Here is a 22,189-nt window from a genome sequence, read left to right on the forward strand (position 1 = left end):
CTCCGAAGAAGTCAATATGCAAGTGAGCTTCGTCGATCAACAATGTCTCGTGTCACGGGTCCCTTAAGGAACAACCAACAGGGCACCAATAGGAACATTCCCTTCCCAAGCCACGACGTCACATTACGCCTCATTCTGCATGAGAAGAAACGCGGAGCTGTAGCTCAAACCCGAGATTCCTGCCTCTCTTGACGTGGCCATCTGTGGATGGTGGACCAGAAACGAGGCAACCACGGGGAAAAAGCACAAGAAGGCGTCTTCTCCGTTTGGCCGCACACCCTTCTAGGCAACTCTGTCCCTGCAATATAGGGAGTACGTGTATCCCATTGGCCGAGGTCAGCTCAATAGGGGGGGCCCTGCCAGATCGCCTGTCACACGCCGAACACTGTAAGAGTATCTCGCCTTGTTCTGCGCCTCACCTTTGGAACGCCATCGTGCAAATGTCGGGTGACGCGCTGTGAGCCTCACTGGAACGTAAGCTGTGAGCGTGTTTCCCGCTTCTTTTGATGTCTCCAACAGAAGATCGTGCACACCTGGCTTCCTGACCGCCTCACGTTGGACCCCCGCGACTCCCCGACTTGTTCCCAGCACCAATCGGACAAAGGGAGCGTGTGCAATAAGGAGTAACAAGGTAGCATGAAAGCCACATCGCGCGGTTACGCGGGATTCTGTACCTACACAAACTGAGTTCTGCCTGCTAGATCCAGGTTATTCAAACGGACTCTATCGGGGCCCCAGCACTCTCCGATCCGCTGCCCTTTCTAGGAATGTTAAACGCAATGTAACGCAAGGAAGTCATGTGTAAAAGACGTCCGAGACCCCCTTATGCCAAGTAGGTGTATGAGTTCTCTTCTCTCTCCAGGTAATCTTTCTCAATCAGGCTGTGATGGCGGTTAGCTCTCAGTTTGTGATTTCAGACCGACTCTGCAGACTCACCTCTCAATCTCCTTCTTGATGGCGGCCGGCTCGACACTGCCTCTCTTCTTGGTCAAGTTGATAACTTCCGCCACAAGCTCTGCGTGGCCCATTGTCTTACGGCTCTTCATGATTCGCACAATGGCTGCCTGTGTCTCAAACCGCCTGTCCTGGGCAATCTTTTCGTGCGTGGCCTTGTTCTCTTCCTTGGTCTCCTTCAACTGGATCTGGTTGATCTTGACACGGTATTTGGGATCGGTAAAGGCCTTGTTGAAGGTGAATGTGTCCTTGGGGTCGACGTCACGCCCCTTGGGATGCTTCGTCAGCACCCGCGCCTTTCCACAAGCCAATGACTGGAGTGTTCGATCCAAGTCACCGCCCTGGAGGCCCGTGGCCGCCGAGATTTGCTCATATGATAGGAATCCATCCGCAGGGACATCGTTGAAGAGCAAGAGCACTGCCGCCTGGAACGCCGACACAAGGAGCTCCTTTGCTCCCTTGGGAAAGGTTGCCTTGATGGAACAGTGCGCCAGCGAGTGCTTCCATGTCAAGACTCGACCCGTGTGCTTGCTCTTGTAGTGCCGATCAAACTGCTCGATGCGGGTGGCCACTTCATCGGGCAGATTAAGCCTCACGTCTGGGTACGTAGGCCAGGCGGCAGCGGACAGGATCATGACCTGCAAATCCACCTTTCCGGTGCGGTCGGGGCTGCCCTGGCACCACTCCTTGTAGGCCTCCATCTCGTCCTTGGCGAGTTCCTGATCTTTAAACATTTGCTCCAGATTGTGTGTAAAGTTTGAGCCGCACTCGCCCCTCAGTTTGGTCAGCATGTTGCGTTCAGCATCTTGGCTGGCACTCCGGCCCATGAGGAGGCGGCGAGCCAAGTCTTTCTTGTAGAAGGCCTCAAAGGCGTCTTTGCCCTCAATGAACCGGAACAGTTCGAGGGCCTGGTCCAGTTGCCTGTCTAGCTCGGCGTCTTCGTCTGCGGTGCTGGCATGACCGGCCTTCTCTGCCGCAGCCCGGTCCTTGACATCGGAGAGCAGCTCTTTGGGAAGGGCCCTGATGCCACCACGGAGTAGCATGTCAATGTGCTTCGCCGTCATTTCGCCGATCTTGGATGTGCCTGATGGCCAGCACTCGGCTATCTTCCGGTCGTTCATAAATTTGCCAAACGCCTCTCGCATTCCCCAGAGGAAATCCTCATCCTTGTTGAACGCGTCACGCACCGTCAAATCCAGCGCTCGGCGCAGATCCAAGAGGCGAATAACCATCTCGTCTCCCCGCTCCTTGTCGGACACTATCGCGGCACCTGTTTCTCGGATGTAGTCGGTCCACGGGGTCTTCAACTTCTTCTGTATGCCCGACAGCCTAAGGAGGTCATACAATCCCTTGAGGGATTTGATATCCCGATCAGACAACAGCTTGGACAGGCTGCCCCCATGAAGCAGCTTGTCAGCATACTGGTCGATCAGGATGTTGTGCGCCAACGTCATCGATTGCCTCTCTGTTGTGCTGTCCAAGTTGTACGCTATGCAGCGGTAGTCCTCGCGTTCTAGCAGACGCTCGCATGCTTCAATGTACTCTTTCAATCCCATAGGGCTGCAAGTCTCTCCGAACTCCTTGAAGTAAGCCTCGGAATGCTGCAGATAGACTGGTTCAAACTGCTTCGTGTACACTCCTAGCACGTATAGCATCATGATAGAATCCTTGAGCAGTTCGGCGTCCATTCGTTGGTCCCCTCGGCGATCCATGTCGATCAGCTCGCAAATGGCCGAGATGGAGGCAGCTCCAATAGCCGGGCCTGACTCTGTAGCTTGCGCCGGGAACGCCATCCTGCTGAGGCGGGTGATGGCCAGGTCATTTATTGATGGCAACGATTTGAGAAGCAAGTATGTGCGGTCAAGGTAGCTGAAGGTTGACCTGATGAGGATCTGACGACGAGTAAGCTTCCTATGACGTGACATGGGAACATGTACGGGCTGGAACATACCGTCTGGGAATTCCACGTCTTCCACTCAGCCAGCGTCCTCCTCAAAACCTCAAGATTGGACACCTTGGCCGCGTTCTGGATCCTGGGCAGGACGACGCCTCTGAGGTGCCTGTCGACCTTGTCCTTGAGCATCCGATAGACCTTGTCGGCGCTGCCGTTGCGGCACATGTCCTCGACGCCGCGATACAGGCGCTCCAGCGGGATGGCCGGGCTCTGGCCGGCAAAGATTGCGTCCAGGGCCGCATCGAGCTCCCTCTCGGTGCGTGCATAGTACTCCTGAATCCGCGCCTCGTGGCTGACGGGGCTGCGCAGGTTCTTGATGACCAGCTTCCGCGCTCCACTATGAGGCTGGAAGGCCGACTGGCGCTTCGTCAGGTCGATGACCTCGGGCATCTTGCCCCTCGCTTTGGCGCTGGCCATGGTCGAGCTGTCGGAGAACCGGGGCCGCTTGGCTGCGGACGGCGAGGACGGCGAGGACGACGACGAAAGGCGTGGGCGGCGGCGTGAGGGGGAGGTCGGATCGGCCGTCGCTGGTTGCATGAACGTGGATTGGCAGAGGCAACTCGGCGCGCGAGGGTCTGAGGCGTGAGGCGTGAGCCGCGAGAGACGGAGGGAGACGAGACGAGACGGGCCGCGGTCGGGGGCTCGTGAGACTCGACGATGGCGGCGGGAGGGTCGGCGGGATGGGAGAGGGGAGACGGAAGACCGGACAGTCGGAGATTTTGCTTGCCCTTGCTGGCAGCCGGGGAGGATCGAGTAATCGGGTGGGACTCTTGGGTTGACTTGGTCGAGGTTTGGGAGCCGGAGGTTTATTATGTCATGATGGATGGACGGACGAGTTTGGGCGGGACCCCGCGATAAGGACCCGACTGGAAGCCGAGAGTTGCAGGGGCTTTAGCGGGCGCTGATGCCTGTAGCGCGCTGGAATGACAGCCGGAGCACCTGGAGCACCTGGAGCACCGACCTGGGCACCTCAACCTTGCATCCTAAGAGTCGATATGACCTGGACGTCAACTTGTCATCGCCACCATTCAGGTCCTCTGCCTAGCTTCCATCAAGGCACGACAAGACCATACTCGCATCCATGCTCTGCTTCTCAAACTGATGCTGATGGTCGAAGCTGTCATATGCACTCGCCCTGTCACCCGACATTGGTTTGCTGAAGTCGCCAGCGATCATGTCGACGTTGAATCTTGTCGACCCAGCAATGGAGAGGCCATACCGTTGGAAGGGATTCAGAAGCCTTTCCAATGCCTGATTGTGCGGAACAGCTCGCACAAGGCAGCGAGCCCTTGATACAATCACCATGACAACGCCTTTCAAGAGGGTGCCTTCCGTTGAAGCCCTCAGGGTCTCGTCATCATGCGCAAATAACCCGGAAAGCTTCCTACTCTCAAGGAGCTGACGAGTTAGAGTCGCCAAATTCATGCCTCCAAACGATCTCCCTCCTTCTCGCATCGCCGCTCACCTCATATTGCTGCGGCTCTTCGCGCTGGTTTCCCTTGGAGTAGAAGCGCAATCTAACTTCTAGTACCAAAACCTCCTACTCCCCAACCCGATACTTGGAAACCATGCCATTGCCTTCCCTGCCTGCAGAGGTCAGAGGCATGATCCTCGAAGCTCTGGTCAGAGATGGCCGCGAGCTGGCGCCCCTTGCTACCGTGTCGCGGGAGTGGCAGGCAGTGATCGAGCCACAGACATTCAAACGGATAAGAGTCACGCCGTCACGCATCGCCGAGCTTGATGACATGACTCGTCGCAATCGATCTCATGTACGGTACTTGTGGCTTTGCTTGGAGTTGGAACGCTACGGTTGCGACACCTGCTCACCTTGTCTTGACCATGGTGAAGATCCACTGTTCAACAGCGCCGCAGACGACCTTCTCATCAAGACGGCCATTCAATCTCTTCTCTTCGTCCTGAGCACCTGGGATCGAAGCAGCTCTTTGGCACTCGATATCAGTGTCTACTCAGTCAGTGATCAAGAGCACTGGTTCAAGTATCTCACCTTTGAACCAGATGATGATGAAAACGATGCTCCCGGGGATCAAGGCTATTCTTGTATTACACGGGTCAATCAGGCAGCTCCTGGCGTGGTTGACGATCCGCGGCATCGGTGGAATACTACTGATACTGAGAGCTACCTCGCGGCTCGGGCTGCTGTTCAAAATGTCTTCACCCACATTTTGGACAATATGTCAGACGAATCCGACGATGAGCAGAGGGATGATCCTGAATGGTGGAGAGAAATACCAGTGGTGCCGGCCATCACGCGTCTGCTCCTGCGTCAACAAACCCGCCGGCGCTGGCAGCCTGAAGCTCTGGCTGGATTGCTCGCCCGATTTCCAAGATTGTGTGAGCTGCACTTTGAACCATGGAGGGAGTGGGATGACTTACTCCAGAGTTACGCAGATGAAAGTGAGACGGCATACTCCTCTAATCGTACTGCTCCAACAGTATACATTCTCTCTGTGGTACAGATTCACTAACGCCTTGACGTTCCTCCCCCAAGGTTACCTTACTCTCTTTCGGTCGCCTAGCATTCAAAGGCTGAGTAGATTCACCATTTTCGAGAATTTCAACGAGCGCTACGTGGAAGCTTACTGGGAGGGGGATTGCTCCCGTATTCGTCCACCAAATTCTGAGCTTAGTCGAGTCCTCTACGCGGTCAGTGGCAATCATGAATCTCTTTCAGCATCCTTCGTGGTGGACGCAGATGCTTTCTTTGCCTGGGACGAAGGTCAACCTCCAAATAGGTGGCCCAATCTGAGGCATCTGTTCCTCACTTCACAGTTGTTGGCACCTGATCAAGATGAGGCACGCATTACAAGTATGCTACGAGCAGCAGCAAGAGCCGCTGTTTATATGCCGAAGCTCGAAACATTGCAGATATGGAATGGGCGAAGGCATCTTGCCGCGCTCTTCAAGTATGAGGCCGCCACAGAACAAGGTCAAGCTTCTACCATCACTTGGAGGGGTACCTGGGAGTTTCTTTTGCCGGCTCCCGTCATTCAAGCCTGGCAATCTCTGGCCTCTGAGCCCTCGCCACTTGGACTGAGAGTCATTTACGAAAGTATTGGCGGTGACGAGGTACGATGTCACGGCGATGCGATGCTCCTCCTAGAGCTTCCAGAGCTAGTCATCCGACGTGTTTCGCTGCGACAGATACTGAATGAACAACTATACATACCACTGGAGGTGCGTTCATCCCTTACGCGGAAGCCGATGTTGTTTTTTGCATACTGAATGTCGATAGCCAGCAACACAGAGTCAACGTTTCACGGACTTCTCCATAATCCCATTTCCTATAACTTGATTCATCCCCTATTGTAGTCGGGTCTTCGGTTTCAGCAAGGTCCAGCGAGCAAGCTTCTCATGTAACACTAGGATTAGAGTCATAGAATGCAATATACAAAAGGGGTGGCTATTAAGCACCCAAGGTAGCTATCCGGTATCTCTAGCAAATAATCATCTGCTACTGTTATATGTAGGTAGGAAAACGACTCAACTCTCTGCTACTATCGCTACAATCTTCTAACGTTGGTATCAACTTCTAATGATATCCAGTAAACAGAGTATATAAGATCATATTCAGTAGCTTCATGACAATGTATGTATAAACCGGGGACGTTGGATAGCCACTCCCTAGATCAAGGGCGTCACCCCCAAGCGAAATGCCTGACGGAATTCCGTATATTCTGATAGACGTAGTCGTATGTGACAGGCGCAGTCTCGCCTATAGGTTTTCATTACAGCAGCAACAGGAGAATACATCATGTTCTTCATGCATATGCCGCCCACCCTAAGAGATAACGAGTCAGTATTTCCAGCACCAGAACAAGTACAGCGTGAAGCAAAATTCTCTCTGAAAACTTGGAGAAACTCACCAGAATACAACACTGCAAGATTCCGCTCGTCCGTAGCCTGGTTGATCAAATCATTCACCGTCGCCGTCACGCTCAACGTCTTGGACAGCTTCTTCCGCACCACCTCGAGCGCGCGGTCTCCCTCCGACGGCTCGTTCAGGTGACCACCACCGCCGGCCTTCTTGCCCTTCTTGGTGTCCACGTCGGCCTGGTCCGCCGCGTCGTCCATGGCTGCGTCGTCGTCCTGGCGCGCCTTTTGGAGCTTGGCCAGGCGCACGGGGGAGACGGACCAGCTGTAGAGGGGATCGTACCGCAGGACGTCGAGGATGGTCATGATGGAGTACTGTTCCTCGCGGAGGGCGTCGAGCGTCATCTCGCAGCAGCGGCGGAACACGCCCTCCGTCTTGGTGATGCCCATGCCGTCGACGATGTCTCTGGTCAGGCGGAACGGCACGAGTTCCGGCACGGGCAGGATCCTGCCCGTCTCAAAGGCGATTCCGAGATCAATGTGGACGACCTCGCCCGTCTTGGTGTCCAGGAGGATGTTGTGTCCGTGGCGGTCGCCCAGGCCGAGGACGTGGCCGAGCATCGATATGGCCGCGGTGCTTCGCGTGTATGCGAGCCGCTTCACGAACCACTCGTCGGGGTCGACGAAGTACTCCATGAAAAAGTACCGCATGACGGGCTGGAACCGCTCCGTGACCTTTCGGTATGTGCTGATGCGCTGATCCACCGGCCTGTTTTGGACGCTGAATATCTCCTTCCGGCACTGCGTTCCCTTGAGATCGCGAGGGTGGTACCGTTCATGTGCTGGCATGAGAAATTCATGCAGAGGGATTGTGTCGCGGACGAACTCAATCAGTCCAGACGAAGCTGTCAGGGGAAGCACCTTGTATGTTCGAATGCCCAGGTTCCTCTGCCGAGTAGCCCTGTGAAGCTTCAGGAGAGAGGAAACCGCTGCAAAGACTTGCTCCATGATGGCGTCTTGACGGAGGTCGTCTTGGCCACCCTTGACCAGCTGCTTGTACTTTGCGCCGTCTGTCCCAATCGCCGTGATGATTTTGGGCGCGCTGACGCCCGAGGCAATGCTCATGGTCGGTTCGAGCCTCGAGATCAACGGAACTCCCGAGTAGTCCTTGTTGGCGCTGACTTCGATATGCATCGTCGGGGGCGGTATGCGGAACTTGGCCAGTTGGTGCATCAGGTTCCTGGCCGCCGGGGAGTCTTTCAGGGCAACCTTTGCGCCCGACTTGTACTTTGCCTGGTCCCTCTCCGAAGCGAGGAGATGATAGTGTTTGCTCGTTTTCTCAATGGCGACCCATATGTCGGCAACGGCGTCGGTGCTCGCAAGCTTCTGCGCGATCTTGTCGTTGGCCCTGACTCGAAGGACGGCAACCTCGTCCTTTTGCTGCACTCTCGCCTTGGTGCCAGACCAGATGTGATACATGCCGTGGTAAGGATGATCCACGCAGATGTTGTACACAAGATTCGAGAGCAGCTCCTGGAACGGCGTATCTTGGTTCTGCAGTCGCGAGGTCAGCTGGCTCATGAGGCCTGCAAACTTGGCCGTGGGCACTTTCGAGAGATGCCGCGTCACTGCATTGTTCGTCGCGTCGTCGTCCGACCTCTCGAGCCACAGCGCTGTGAATCGCAAGGCGTCGTTGTTATGCTCGTCTGAAGACGCCAGGGACAGCAGATAGTTTTCGAGACTCAGACGAACAAACTCGCTGCGAGTCATTTCGACACGCCGTAGCTCTTGCTCGTCGAGATCGAGCCACTGCTTTTCTTTCGCGAGAACATGCGAGTATTTGGCCTTGAGCTGCGAGTCTCTGGTTGACGAGATGAGCGACTTGAGCTCCTCGACTTCGTCATTCTTGCCCTTTTTCAAGTTCTGCAAACGCTTGAGATCCTCCAAGCTGTCTGGATCCTGGAGCTGCTCGTCGCAGAAGACGGCAAATTGGTGGAACACCAAGCCTGCCTCCTTTGCTTCGACGCCGCCCCTGAGCTCTTTGAGTGCCGGCTCCAGATACTTCTTCTGTATGTCTCGGGGCTTCTCCAGACGCGCGACAGACATCCTGTGGCCAATCTTGGACAGAAGATCGGACCGGCTCACCGGTATTGTCTGTCTCTTGAGAGCCGTGCCATTGTCAATGCCCTGAAGCATCTTAATCGACGAGCTCATCTCTCCGTGATCCCATAAGGAATTTGCGACCTCGATCTTGATGGCGGCATCGACGTGAACACCCAAGTCTTCGCATGGCTTGATGAGGTCACTCAGAGCCGTCGAAATGTTTAGCGATTCTTGCGTAGCCTGGTGGTAACGATATATGCCGGATGCCAAGAGCATTGATTTGATCTCCGTCTGCCGTATCCCCGCCACAGATAGGGAGGCACTTCCGAGAAGCGATGCACGTTGAGTGAACATGCTCATTGCCGTCCCCCGGCACGACAAAATCTGGCTGACGTCGTCATATCTATGTATAAGTTTCAGCAACGGTATTCTCAAGCGCCTCGTGGCAGGGTTACACTTACAGTCCACTCTTCATCCATTGACTGCGTTCCTGGAACCGACTCATCAAGCCTTCCAGCTCTGTCGCGTCCACAATGCTCAAAATCTCGTCCAGCTCAGAGAGCGCCGCCAAAGCTCCCAGTCGACTTCTGAGCGCCATTGCGTTGCGGTTGTTGCCGACCAGGTTCTTCATCGTGCGAGCAAAGCCATCGTATATAGCTGTCCTGATGGCCGAGAGATTCGTAGCCTGATGCATGGTCTGGTACGCTTTATATGCCACAACAGCGAAATGATCGCTTGTGGCTGGCACGGGAAGGTTCCAGATCTCGAGTCTCCTGGCGGTATGATACGTGCTTTCAATGGAAGACGGAGTCGAGCCAAGATTCTGCTGGGTCTGCATCAGAGAATGTGACAGCCCGGCAAACCCAAGGGCGCCCAGGGCCTTGACCAAAGCATGGGCGTCCGAGTCTGATGTATTCTGCCGTAGACGGATGTGGCTGTCGTACTGAGCGCCTCGGAATGCGAGATTCTTTGTCCCTTCCTGTTCGTATTCCAAGCGAGACAGGATATTTGATAGGTTTGCCTCCTCGGGTAAGCCATAGTATGCGTCTGGATCGTCAATGTTCTCAAAGATTGCCAAGAGGGTCTCGTTCAGGTCCGCTTCTTTTATCGCGGACGATCTACGAGATGCACGGGTTGCCTCAGAAGCGGCAATTTCAGCAAAGAGCAGAGCCGTCTTGTGCATGCCGCAATGAGTTGCGGACGACGCCGCCATGGTGTAGTCGATATCCAGCCAATGCAGCCGATCTACGATTGACGTCTCTTTGGGGTACTCTTGGGTTCTAAGGTAAAGGACCGAATTGATCAGGAGTTTGATGTTCTCCTTGGCCGTTTGGTCGGTTGAAGCGAGCCACTCCTTCATAGCTCCGGACAAGGACTTCTTGATAACCTGCTGCTGCTCCAGCTGAAAGTAGAGCACCAGGTGGACGACAAAAGGAAAGGCCCTTTCAGCGAAGCCCTTGACTTGAAGAAGCACGGGCGAAAGAACAGAGAGGAGGATCGAGTGCGGCACCGACTGAGCAAGGAATGCGCTCAGCCGAGGCAGCCAGCTCTGTGAGGTGACATCTTCAGCCCACGAGAATTGTTCATCCTCTGGCAGCCCAGTAGGCGCAGTTTCCGAAGGCGGAGTGCGATAGGAGCCCCATTGAGATGCATCGAAGAGCGACTCGGACAGGCTTTGCTGGCCGGCCGTGACGAGTGGTGCGTCGTCTTCTACAACAGCTCGCGATATTGCAGTTCGCAACGCCGCTTCAGCTAATCCAGCTGTGACGGAATCGGGATTCATCGTAAGGCCCTGGAGGAGATTGAGGAGTCCCATTTCAGACCCATGCGGCCCTGGAGCAATCTTTTCATACTGCTCGAGACGCGATTCCCGCATGATATCTTCGGGGATGGTACCAGAGGCCAGAAACGAACGGCCGACGACTCGTCCTGCCCAAGACAGATAATTGTCGCTGAGATTCTGAGCTCCACAGCTCTTCCATACCGCTGAGACATGCGCGACGGCATGCTCGTCGCTTTCCACAACATCGTTTCTGCTGTGTGACGGGATCGTGAAATCGCCGCAGAGAAGGCCGAGGGCCAGCTGGCGTGAAGACTCGTTGAGAAGCTGCCTTACTGCTATCTCGTCGTTCAGGATATCGAGCAGCAGCTTACTTTCCGAGGTATTCTTCTCCGCATTGCCGGAAGACCTTATATGAGCTGCCGACGTAGTGATGGATTTGAACAAGTCATTCTGCTCCTGGCTTTCAAACCTGGGGGAAGTGTATTCTGACAGATACCGGCTGAACCATTCGTGGAACTTTTGCGCCTTGCTCATGGTAGCCTTGAACTGGCTCTCTTGAGTGGTACTCGACTGACTGGACTCGAGGAAAACCCTCAATGACGCCAATGCCGAAAGAGAGTAGCCGGCGAGGAACGATGGGACCTGGGCCAAGTATGCTTTCCCTCGCGATAGCAGGTATTGGCTTAGCCCGAGCGCATCGTCAGCGCATTCGGAGTCCACAAGGAAGCTCCGAACAGAGCTCAATAGCATTTCCAAGCAGTATGATTCCAAGGCAACCTGTCCGGCCAAGCAGATCAATATCCTTACCTTGCGAAGGACGGAACAGGCGTGAAGAGAGCCGAGGGCCGGATGTACTGTGTTGAACAGCTTCCGAGCGATGGAAACGACTACCGCTGGTGTCCAAAGTTCGTGAAACTGGAACTCGGTGCCCTGGCAAAGGCGCACAAGTTCTTTGAAGACATGCTTTGCTTTGAACTCGGGCTGCTGATTCGGCGGAAGAGTAACTGGTGAGTGGGCAATAGCCTTGATAGCTTGTAGGTTTTCGCCTGCGTATTGGAAGTGCGGATTTTTCATAAAGAGCATGTCAATAGAGTCTTCTTGATCGATAAGATCGAAGAAGAGGGCAACGATGTCGACGAAATGAATATATACCGACTCGATATATGGCTTGGGGCCCAGCTTGCTTCTGATGCGCTCTTCCCCTCTTGCCTTTGCTTGACCTCCTAATGCGGCTGCGTATAGGAGACTATATGATAGCGCGGTTGAAAAGTTTTGCTGGATAAGCTGCGACTCCGAGATGCCAATCAGGCGAGCAATGTCTGCACTCGCAGAGTCCTGCCCTCGCATTGTTGCAAGGCCGATGGCCTCGGCCTGTGCAGACTTCAGCAGATCCCCGAGGCGGGCGTATCCGAAGATGGCATACGGAATGCTTTCCACTGTGTTGCTTTCGAGCCAGGTATATAGAAGCTGGCGAGAGAATAACTGAAAGATCTCTGCTGGACTCTTGAGATCGAGAACAACAGCAATGTCCGCTAAACATCTCTTTGCGTAGTCGGATGTTTCAGGAATCGTGCCTGGTATCTCAAAAATGTGATAGGTGCACCTCCTGAGGAGAGTAGGCCAGCTGCAAGCAATCTTGGCCAACACCAGCAGGCGAAAGGCAATGCCTGCTTGGTTGTCCCGATCAGTCGGGAGGCTATCCAGAACATCCAGGAAAACCTCATCGTGCAGCATCAGGATGAAGAGCTCGAAGATATCAGCCACTCTCTCCGCGATGAAGCATTTGACCTTCATTGGCGCGTTCTTGAGGATTAAGAGCAGCGAGGTTCGGCATGAATCAAGCCCGAGCTCACTTCCGTATCTGGGACTGACCCTCAACAAAGTGAATAGCAAGCGGGCGAGTGACATCTGAGTCTTTGCAGACAGGACATTGGAAGGGAAGCAGACCTTTACGAAATGATCATACAAGTCGCCCACCATATCCGCCAGGCTTCGTTCATCTTGAAGCCAGATGTTGCTCAAGCCGTCAACCACCTCGATGCAAGTGGTTTGGGCAATTTCACAGTACTGATATTCCGGGGTGCCGACTATCTTTCCGAGTCTCTCGACGATAGCCAAAGCTGCTTCTCCGTCCACAAGAAGATCTGATCGGACAATCTCCATTAGGAGACTTTGGCATGCGAGCAGCTCGTCATCGGGCAGTGCTAAGAGATGATGGACATAGGAAGTTGGCAATAGACCAAGCTGGCTTTTGTCGTGATGAATGAGTGTCAGAAGCACCAACCGTAACCTCGTATCGATGTGGAATACTTGAGGATTTGAGCAGAGTTGCACATTTTGTCTCGGGAGAAGGAAGTTGACGCTGGAAGTAAACATAGCTTGGCTGCTGTAGGAGTCGAAGTCGTCGTCGATATCCATAGTGTCTGCTTGGCCACCTGAGCGCTGACTTGACTGCCGCTGCTCTATGCGTTCGGAGAGCTTGGAGAGAAGACTGAGAATAGCAGAATTCTCTGCATACATTCGGCTCAGAGTCGTCGTGCTGATGTCAGGTATGCAAGTCCGCAGCTCTTTCAATGTCAAGTCGACGAACGCTGCAGGCTCGACGGAATCCAAGGCGGCTGAGAAGCCATCCTCAGCCAGTTCCAACAGAAGCGCTTCTAGGGAAGCAGATTGAGACGAGTTCAGATCGCCCAGATAAGGTACCAGCAATGCTCCCGCAATGCATGCAGACATGAGGCTTTGAAAGCGATCAAACGTGATCTGGGTCCCCCCATTGTTGGCTTTCTTGGTCCACGACATACACACTTCTTTCAGCTCTTCGAGTCTGGGATAGAGCAGCTCTAAAACGAGCTTCTTCAGAGTGTGAAAGCTTGCCGCATCTGCCGCGAGAGGAGGGGCTTCTTTAGCTGACGAAAAGCAGCACTCGTTGGGTATGATAGCACTGGTCTCACGTCCTAGCAGAAGAAGATACTCGTTGAAATCTCCAATTTCTCTCTGCGATATCCACGACTCGCTCAAGGAACCGCCAAATGCAGTGTCATGACGGGTCGAAGGAAGTGGGCGGGCTCCGAAGCATAGTCGCAAAATGTTGACGAGGTCAATGGGACTCACATGAGCGGAGTGGAACGACGCATATGACAGCTCGCCTGGAGTTAAGGACCAGAATTAGCAGAAATCACCATGCTCTTCAGCTTTGAGACCTACTCGGATTCCACCGCGAGAAGACCCATCTTATGATGTGGCTTGATGTGCTCTGACTGGTGCTGGGCAGCCTAGAGTTGCGAACGTGGAATAAGTGTGACATGAACGCGAGGGACGTATCGCACAAGGTGCCAGGCCCATTTATATCTGCAGTCGTGATCATGTTGTTGATGTCGTCTGATATATCATGATACGGCAGAATGTCAGTTTCGATGATGATGTGAAGAGCAAGACAAGCGGCGCGGCTTGTCGCCGGAGGGCTGACTGCTCGGGCAGCCAAATGCCATATTTGCCTCCATACGTCGAGCTGCAGTCGACACTCTTTCGACCACAACGCACAACTGCGTATGGGAGTCAGTAATGGCTAGACACAGCCAGGGTCTGGCAACTCACCTAGAGCAGGCAATCAGGGCCCAAGACGCTGTGATTGCGTCGTTGTCTCCAGCAAAGCTGACAAGGTCCGCTAGAAGTTCACCGACCTCACCATGGCTCAGTGTACTGGTTGCGAGCATGAACGGCACCAGTTGCAATGCAGTCCGGACAGTTCCCTCGTGTTTCGATTTGAGCTTGACCCTGATGGGGTTCGGATCTTGGTGAATCCGGCGCCTTTTCCTTGGTTGCTCACCATTCTCAGCATCCGTATCCGCGGTCTCGTTTCTAGGACGCAACAGCACGGCCTCCAAAAAAGCAAGGTTTTGAAGGACGGCCCAGTGGCCCTCCCCTTCGGCATTGTGAGGGCGGAGTCCAAACAAGCCAAGCTGCATGACGTGCCCATGCGAAGCTGACGAGGTCAAGGTCAGGTCAGTGAGTTGCAGGCGGAATGCCTCGCTTCTCTTAGAGTACTCGTGCCATAGAGGCTCAACGAGATTTCCCAAGTCTTCGCGTACGTTGACGTCCCAAAGATTGATTGCGAGATGCTCCAGATGCAGATGCATGAGAAATATGCTCCTTGAAATCTCGTTCCTCAGAGCCTTGATGAGTTCATCCTGAGAGACCTTTTCAGCGCGCCACCAGTATCCCATATGTGGTAGTGTAGCTTTGGCCAAGGCGACTGCATCGCCCAAGCTGTCTGCTTCGGTAGCTCGAAAGACGACATTAATAATGGAAAAGCACAGCGTCTGCGTGGACCCCAGGTTGAGATGCCTCGTACCAAGGATCCTGAGAGCGAGATCGGTAATGTCCTTTGTTCCCCGGAGGAGAGGGGCATTTGCTGCTGATACCAAGTGATATAGTCCTTCAAGCGCATCCTTCAGAGGCCCACCATCACTCCGTCCGTTATGGAGCTGTGCTTGCAGAGACGAGTTTGACCTGGGCAGGGATCGGGAAGAAGAGGCAGTCGGCGCAGGAGACGCTCTCGTGAGGTGAGGCAACGTAGCTGTATCTTCTTCGCTGGGGAGAACATGGTAAGCAACATCGAGAAAGAAGTTGACGCAAACCTGCCACGGTTCGGCATTCTTCCTGGCCAAGACCTCAGCATGAGCCTGGCGGGACACAATCTCCGTCAAGGTTTTGACATAATCCCGCAATAACGGCTCTATGAAGTTGTCATCAGGGCCACGCAAGACTTGGGTGATGTGGTCCACAATGGCAAGCACCGTCTTCCGTCCTATCTTGGAGGCTCCCCGAATGGCCGCCAGCCTGACTGCGGCTGCGCATTTCGACCACCGCACCAAAACAGCAGGATCTTTTTGCTTTGCCTTGGATTGTGGCTGTTGTTTCGCCTTGGTCTTGGAGGTTGATTTCGCGGTTGGCTTCTTGGCCCCATAGAAGGATGCTTTGTCGTCAATGACAAACCTGAATATGGCTTCGAAGATTTCGTGCCAGCTTTTGTCTCCTAGATCAGAGCTGGACAGTGTTAGAGCCATAAGGCGGCCACGACGCAGAGGAATGGAATGTGTCATACAGATCCGCGATGGAGCTGCCGGTAGGTTTCAACAGCTGTGACAAATCTTATCAAAACGACGTTAATTACTGCATTGCAATGAAGTAAGTGTGTTTTCCTTGTTCGTTTACCTCTGAGAGCTGGTACGCGGTCCTTGATGTTGCCTGACCTCACCCGGCCTGGAGTCGTGGTTGGTTAGTAGCAGAACCGCTATAAGAGAACATGAGGCGACAGACGCACTCGCTAAGAGCATGACGCTTGAGCCGTCAGAAGCCATTCTTCTGTTGCTTCTGAAGAAACATGTGACTTTGCCGTCTATGTGATGCTCATTGGGGTGAATAACAGGCGTCTTTTGGTCATGAAGCAGGCGCGTCGTCGCGATGGTGCTTCATGTGTCAATCCCGTACGCTGCTAAGTAGGTAGGTATATGTATAGTACCTAAGGCAAGGAAGGTATTTGGTCAGACGAGTCAGGGCGTCTAAGACGGATAAGCCAGTACAACAGACCAAAGGGCAAGAAGAAACAAAAGAATGGCGCCCCAAACGGGATCAAACACGCAAACCTGCGGTGCTCAAACGACGATGACGATGACAGGCATTCACTGTTTTCTGCTCCAGGCTCCCAGTTCAAAGGTTGTTTTCCCCAGGGCCGTTGCCTAGAAACTGCGTTTCAAGCTGAGCTGAGCTGCGCCGCGAACTGCCAGTGGTGGACGGCACCGGCAATATCACTCACCGCCTTCCCGAAGCACATCCCGGACGAGGCTGGCAGAATCGCCAAAATATCGAGAAGCTCCAGTCCGTCCACCAACACGTCGCTTTCTTACGGCTGGCACCGATTTGCGCGTCTGGCGATCCGTGGGCGGGTGTATTATCGCGACAGCCTTCAATTCCAACATGCAATAGCTGCCAACCGCCAAGATGGCCGAGATCACAACACTAGACGCCCTCCAGGCCCTTCACCGCGAGCTGTTGACGCTGAGCAGCGGTGCGGGAAGCAGCTCCGACAACCTGAGCAACGACCTGCTATTCGAAATCTTTGAGAAGGAGTTGGCGGCGCTATGGGAGCGCCCCAAGAAGAGCGACAAGAGCCGCGCCACGGTCAAGACCGGTATGAAGCACCGACTATGCACTGGGAACCTGGTGGACCGCGAAGGGAACGACAACAGCTCACAGCTTCTTAGGCAAGGTCTCCGTTGACGGCAGCCAGTATTCGCTCAACGACAAGTTCCAGCAGGATGTGTTCGCGCTATCCGACGAGATCGACCTCGACGAGCTGGAGGCCGTCCGATATCTCCTCGACTCCCAAGACGACGTCTCCGTCATGGGCCGATCGCTTCTCGAGTGCGCCGTCATCCGCTTCCACCAGCAGCGGAAATACGTTCTCGACTCGTTTAGGCTCTTTCTGGAGCTGAACAACATGGACTACGACGGAGAGGAACCGAGCGCGTTGGAGACGATCAAATCCTACGTTGACACCCGCCTGCTTCGAAAGACTCCCGGCGATTCGAAGCGACTTGCGCCCCGATGTCTACACGCGATGGCGGAAATCAAGACATGGCTACAGAGGCTGGGAGAGAAACTGACGGCGGCTCAGACTCTGGGGACTGTGCCCACAGATGAGCTTCCAGAGGAGCTGGAAACCGTCGAGTTCTCGCGCGTGAGCCTGATTCAGCAGCACGAAGCTCTGGGTGTCATCCTGTGCGAGTGTGTGGACAAGGGGCAAGTCGAAACGGAAGACTTTCTAGAATTCATCTCCGTCCTGAAGAAATGGGATAAATACGATACACTACTAGGTCAGTGCAAGCTGCTGCTGCTTCGCCGATGAGCCATAGATTGGTTGAGCTAACATGGCCCTACCCCCAATAACAGTCCACCTCGTTCCAGCCATCGGCGCCTACATGTCGGTCTTTGCGTCGTCTGAAGGCGGCTACGATTTGAGGCAGGGCAGAGAGCTTAACAGCAAGATCTTCCCTCCCGCGGACGATTCGACCTGGCCGCTACCATTCTTACACGCGACCGTTCGGGCGTGGTGGCTTGCAGAGCACAGTGGATGGTATCTGGATGATCCTCCCGAGTCTGCGATCCCACCAGGCACCGACCTTGACCGAGGTATGGGCTTTGATTGCTGGCTTTGCGTTTGGACTGAGCTAACAGGTCCCCAGAGGATCGCCAGAGGTCGAAGCAATTTATAGACTCCCTGAAAGATGGCGCATTCGACTTCATGCTCTCGGTGGCTGGTGATGTCCGCTCTCCAGACTGGCATGACTCCGTTCGCGCCGGCATGCGCAAGTGGCTACAACGAAAATCATCACCCCTGGTCTCCGAGCGAACCCAGTTTTCCAGCTTCTTCCAGCTGTGCTTGATGTCGCAGTTGGAAGTCTTCGTTGACGCCTTCATTACCAATCTGCCTGATGTGCTGCGAAAGCTTCGAGTGGAAGAAGACGAGCAGCGCCAACTGAGCCAGACGCACGAACAAGACCTGGATCTGGAGAGATTTCTGTTAATCATCGCTTATGCCTATGAGGGCCGACCAGATGCCGCTGCAAACTTCTGGCAAGACCCGGACAGCAACCTTGCTGGATTCATGCACTGGGCCTCTCGGAGAGCTTCGACACCCTTGGTTGCGGCTTTCTGCGAGATGCTCCAAGCTATTTCAGTAAACGACGAATGCGCCACGGCCGCGCACGAGTTCCTCCTGGACGAAGGCCATCACTCATCCGGCAAGATGAGAAGGACTCAATCTCTGACGTGGAATCAGATATTCAAGGAGCTTGACTTTTTCTCGGACAAGATCAGGCAGAAGCCCATTCAAACCCAGTCACTCAGATTCCGCGGCGGCAAGCTCTCCGCCGATGTCATAGAAACGGAACCCGAGTCGTCCATGATGCTGGAGTGCTACTTGCGCCTCATCACCAAATTAGCGAGCGAGAGCGAGACTACCAGACATTTCCTGCTGCTAAACTCTGGTTACAATCTGGTCGATATGCTGTACGAGTTGGCGAGCAGCCCCATTCCTTCTCAGCTGCGCGGTTGCGTCTTTCTGGCATTGAGAGCCCTCATAAGCCGCAAGAGCCTCCAGGAGAACCACGCAATGTGGAGGTGTTTGGAGAACTGGATTTCCGGCGGTTACGTTGGTACCGCCACGGGCACGATACGACCGCCACAGCCGGCACCTCTAGTATCAATGGATCGCATCTTCGACGAGATGAGCAACGGCTTCGAAGACCCCGAGTCCTTCATCAAGCTCTTGCTTGAGCTGGTCACCCCAGCAAGCGATTCTAGTCCTCTGAACGACGGTCTGCCGTTCCCGGAGAATCTCGGTGCCAGCTCTCGAGCGCCTGGCATCGAAGTTTACGTCGACTTTGTCATTGGCCTTGTCTTCTCATCAAAGATTCAGGAGTTGCAAGACGTCCATCAAATAAGAGTCCTCAGACTTAGTTGCTTGGAGTTTATCCTTGCTTGCCTCACCACGTTTAACGAAGATCTACTAGTTTTGGCGAACGAGACGAACATTGCCATTGATTCCTTAGTCTCAACGACCGACTTGGCGACATATGTTCGGATGCATCCTTTTGCGCGCGTGATGGAGTGGATGTTCAACGACAGAGTGATGTCGGCCCTCTTCAACACCATTCACCAGAAGTCTGTCGACATTGGCAACGCGACTCCCGACTCACCACTCATCTTGGGCGTGCTGCGGGCGGTAGAGGTCATATCAAAAGTCCTTGATCTGGAAACGACCTATCTCGATCTCGTGCGTCCGCTCATCAAGAGCCAGTCTGGCCCGCGTAGACACCCGGTCGCCAATGCTGCCTATGCCTCGTTTCAGGATGGGCTGGTGACGAGACTGAACCTGGTGGTGGACCTGGGAAAATACTGCGGCATAGGTCACCCTGACTTGACTTTGGCCTGCCTCAAATTGCTGGAGAAGATGGCGTCGTCATCCAAGATCACGGCTGCCTGGTCTGGCACAAATCGTCATGCCCATCGAAACAAGGCAATCGTTGCTATGGAAGCGAATGGAGAGCACGAAGGCATATCAAGAGCATTCATCGCTGAGGTAATGACGCCTCTTGAAGCTGCAAATGGAGCAGACTCCCCCCTCTACACTACGAAGATTTACATCTTGGACTTCTTATATCAATGTCTCCGGACGACGCCAAAGGAGCCTACCATTGCGCACCTGCTGCTGGGATTCAAGTGCGGGCTGGATTCGCTTTCAGTCGAAGTCAACGGCGCGTTTGCCTCCCGCACGTCATTATTCCACACCATCTTGGGTCTCCTGCTAGAGTCTCCCTCCAACGATGCTGTTGGCATGAGACAGTGGCTGATTGGCATCAAGTCCCGCGTGATGCGCATATTAAATATCCTTTGGAGCTCGCCGCTGTCGTCAGCAATCGTCGTTCGAGAGCTTCGCGAGAACGAGCTTCTTTTCCACCTTCTCACCCGCGAGACAATTATCCATCCCGACCTCTCTTGGGAAGGCCAAAACGTCGGAAACGCACAGTTCCCAATGACCGATGGAGCCGTAACGCTGATTGAATTCCTGACGCTTCGGAGTATGACCTTGGAGTACATCGCCATGGAGCTCTGCAAGATCGCTCAGGGGCGTATGCCTGGCGTGAAGCGACGCATTTTCGATGCTCTGAACGGCCAAATTGTCATAGAGGGCAATGAGACGATTCAAACGCCGACCGTCTTTGACCTGTTCGACTTCCTTCTGCCGGACGGGTTTTGGCAGATTCCGCCGCCATCGATTCAGTTCTACAAGGACCTGGATCTCTCTGCCTGCCTAGAGAAGGACGATGATGCCAACCAAGTGTACAATCTGGAGCGCGTGAGGGAGATTCTCCTGTTGAAGAGAGGGGAAGCGCAGCAAAACGCAGTCATCCCGGTGAATGACTTGGCACTTATCGAAAGGGAAGAGGCGATGATCCTGGAGTATCTCGTTTCCTGTGACAGACAAAGACAGATCTCTTCACAGTGTCTCCGAGTTCTGCGCTCATGGATCAAGGTGTTGCTCGTCATGGTTGAATCTTGCGACTATAAAGGCGCGGCGCAAACGTCTTTCTTCCTTCAAGCGCTGCAAGCCATCTTGCCAAGTCTAGAAATGTTCGCCTCAGATCGTCCAGATGAGGCTTTAGAGATGGCCAAGCTGGCTAGGGTCTTGCTCTTCAAGCTTGACTTATCGCCCCTTTCCACCGAAGACAAGAGCAGCAGCGCCATCGGCAACCTGGTGAGCGACAAGCTGTACCAGCTCTTCCAAATATGTCTCCAGGCCATTGGCAAGTGGGCAGGCTCTCCCGCGCTGAGATCTGTCTATTACGAAATCTGCTACCGGTATCTGACAGGCATGTCCGAAGATCAAGGACCACTGACGGCTAGCCGCCCGAAGACGTTCAAGACGGTTCAGGTATACGGAGAGCGACTGCTCAACGTTGTTTGCGATGATGCCTACTGCGGAGAGCCGGCGTGTCAGACAGCAGCCCTCATCTTCCTGGGCGCGCTCGTCCACATGGACAGCCAAGAGCGAGAAAACTACATCGTCGAGACGCTTAACAAGCTGAACTTTATCGGTATTCTCATTGACTCTTTACGAAACATCATGAAGGAATGGCACGATGTCTTTGCATCCAGTGCGTGATCCCCCTTTGCCCTCTTATATACCTTCTCTATACTCTGGTGCTAACAGCAATGTTTTAGACAACACTGACCAGCAAAACTTCCAAAACGCCCGCCTCGCCATCATCCTCCAGCTGGCCCAGTCCCGCATCGGAGCCAAGTACATCCTCCACGCCAACCTGTTCCGCACCCTGGAACACTCTGGCCTCTTCGCCGCCGACCCCGAGCTGCAAACCAACCCGGCAAACCCTCGGGCCCTGGAGCAGCATTACGACCTGCTTGCCCGCGTCGTGCGCATCATCGGCGCGGCCATCCTGAGCCGCGGCAACAACAACGTGGCCCAGGGGCGCAAGTTCCTGACGGACCACCGCATGCTCGTGAGCCACGCCCTGAAGCGCAGCGCCGGCATTGGCGCAGGGAACGAGGACCGGCGCCTGGAGGAGCGCATCGAAGAACTTGCCGATGCGCTGGTGGTTGTCATTGCTGCCACGAGCTTCCTGGATGTAAGTTCTCATTGAACCCCACTCCCTCCTTCTTCGTGACTCCCTATTTCACACTTTCTCACTACGCCTCATCACATGAAACATTTCTAACCTTTTTGTCTTTCTTCCTCGCAGTTTGAAAATGACATTTTGCCTGAGCCTAGACAGCATGACCAGCCGCTTTTTCATTGAAGCGTAAGAGAGAGGGGGGGATAGGGCACAAAGAGAGGGTTGTTCTTGTTTGATTTCTTCTTTTTTCCTTCCCAGGTTAATGCTTCGTTTTTGACACTTTAGAATACCTTATGTAAAGGCATAGTAATGGTAAAAGGTGCTTTTGATCTGCGGTTTAAAGTCAACTTGCTCTTTTAGATGAACGAA

At 54.1% G+C, this 22,189-nt stretch overlaps 4 protein-coding genes across 4 annotated transcripts; 2 read left to right on the top strand and 2 right to left on the bottom strand.

The window, feature by feature from the left end:
- Window positions 1-823: 823 nt before the first annotated feature.
- Window positions 824-3,325, bottom strand: BBK36DRAFT_1115368 (Cullin-domain-containing protein; the record flags this gene model as incomplete). Its single annotated transcript, XM_024890124.1, has 3 exons — window positions 824-881; window positions 937-2,846; window positions 2,906-3,325. The coding sequence occupies 3 exons, from the start codon at window positions 3,323-3,325 to the stop codon at window positions 824-826; spliced, it is 2,388 nt and encodes a 795-aa protein (XP_024751195.1).
- A 1,151-nt stretch (window positions 3,326-4,476) lies between these two features.
- BBK36DRAFT_1194095 (hypothetical protein) lies at window positions 4,477-6,151 on the top strand (the record flags this gene model as incomplete). The annotated part of the gene is made up of 2 exons (XM_024896838.1): window positions 4,477-5,323; window positions 5,418-6,151. 2 exons carry the CDS (start codon window positions 4,477-4,479, stop codon window positions 6,149-6,151), a joined length of 1,581 nt encoding a protein of 526 aa, XP_024751196.1.
- Window positions 6,152-6,680: 529 nt separating this feature from the next.
- BBK36DRAFT_1194099 (hypothetical protein) lies at window positions 6,681-15,691 on the bottom strand (the record flags this gene model as incomplete). Its single annotated transcript, XM_024896839.1, has 9 exons — window positions 6,681-6,707; window positions 6,793-9,164; window positions 9,195-9,245; window positions 9,304-10,238; window positions 10,353-12,533; window positions 12,573-13,731; window positions 13,830-13,897; window positions 13,928-13,973; window positions 14,220-15,691. The coding sequence occupies 9 exons, from the start codon at window positions 15,689-15,691 to the stop codon at window positions 6,688-6,690; spliced, it is 8,304 nt and encodes a 2,767-aa protein (XP_024751197.1). The 3' UTR covers window positions 6,681-6,687.
- Window positions 15,692-16,625: 934 nt separating this feature from the next.
- Window positions 16,626-22,003, top strand: BBK36DRAFT_156328 (hypothetical protein; the record flags this gene model as incomplete). Its single annotated transcript, XM_024897648.1, has 7 exons — window positions 16,626-16,815; window positions 16,889-17,175; window positions 17,218-17,500; window positions 17,577-17,816; window positions 17,870-21,343; window positions 21,411-21,832; window positions 21,947-22,003. 7 exons carry the CDS (start codon window positions 16,626-16,628, stop codon window positions 22,001-22,003), a joined length of 4,953 nt encoding a protein of 1,650 aa, XP_024751198.1.
- Between the last annotated feature and the right edge of the window lie 186 nt (window positions 22,004-22,189).

Source organism: Trichoderma citrinoviride (genome assembly GCF_003025115.1).
Source record: "Trichoderma citrinoviride strain TUCIM 6016 unplaced genomic scaffold BBK36scaffold_4, whole genome shotgun sequence".
Taxonomy (NCBI): Eukaryota; Fungi; Ascomycota; class Sordariomycetes; order Hypocreales; family Hypocreaceae; genus Trichoderma; species Trichoderma citrinoviride.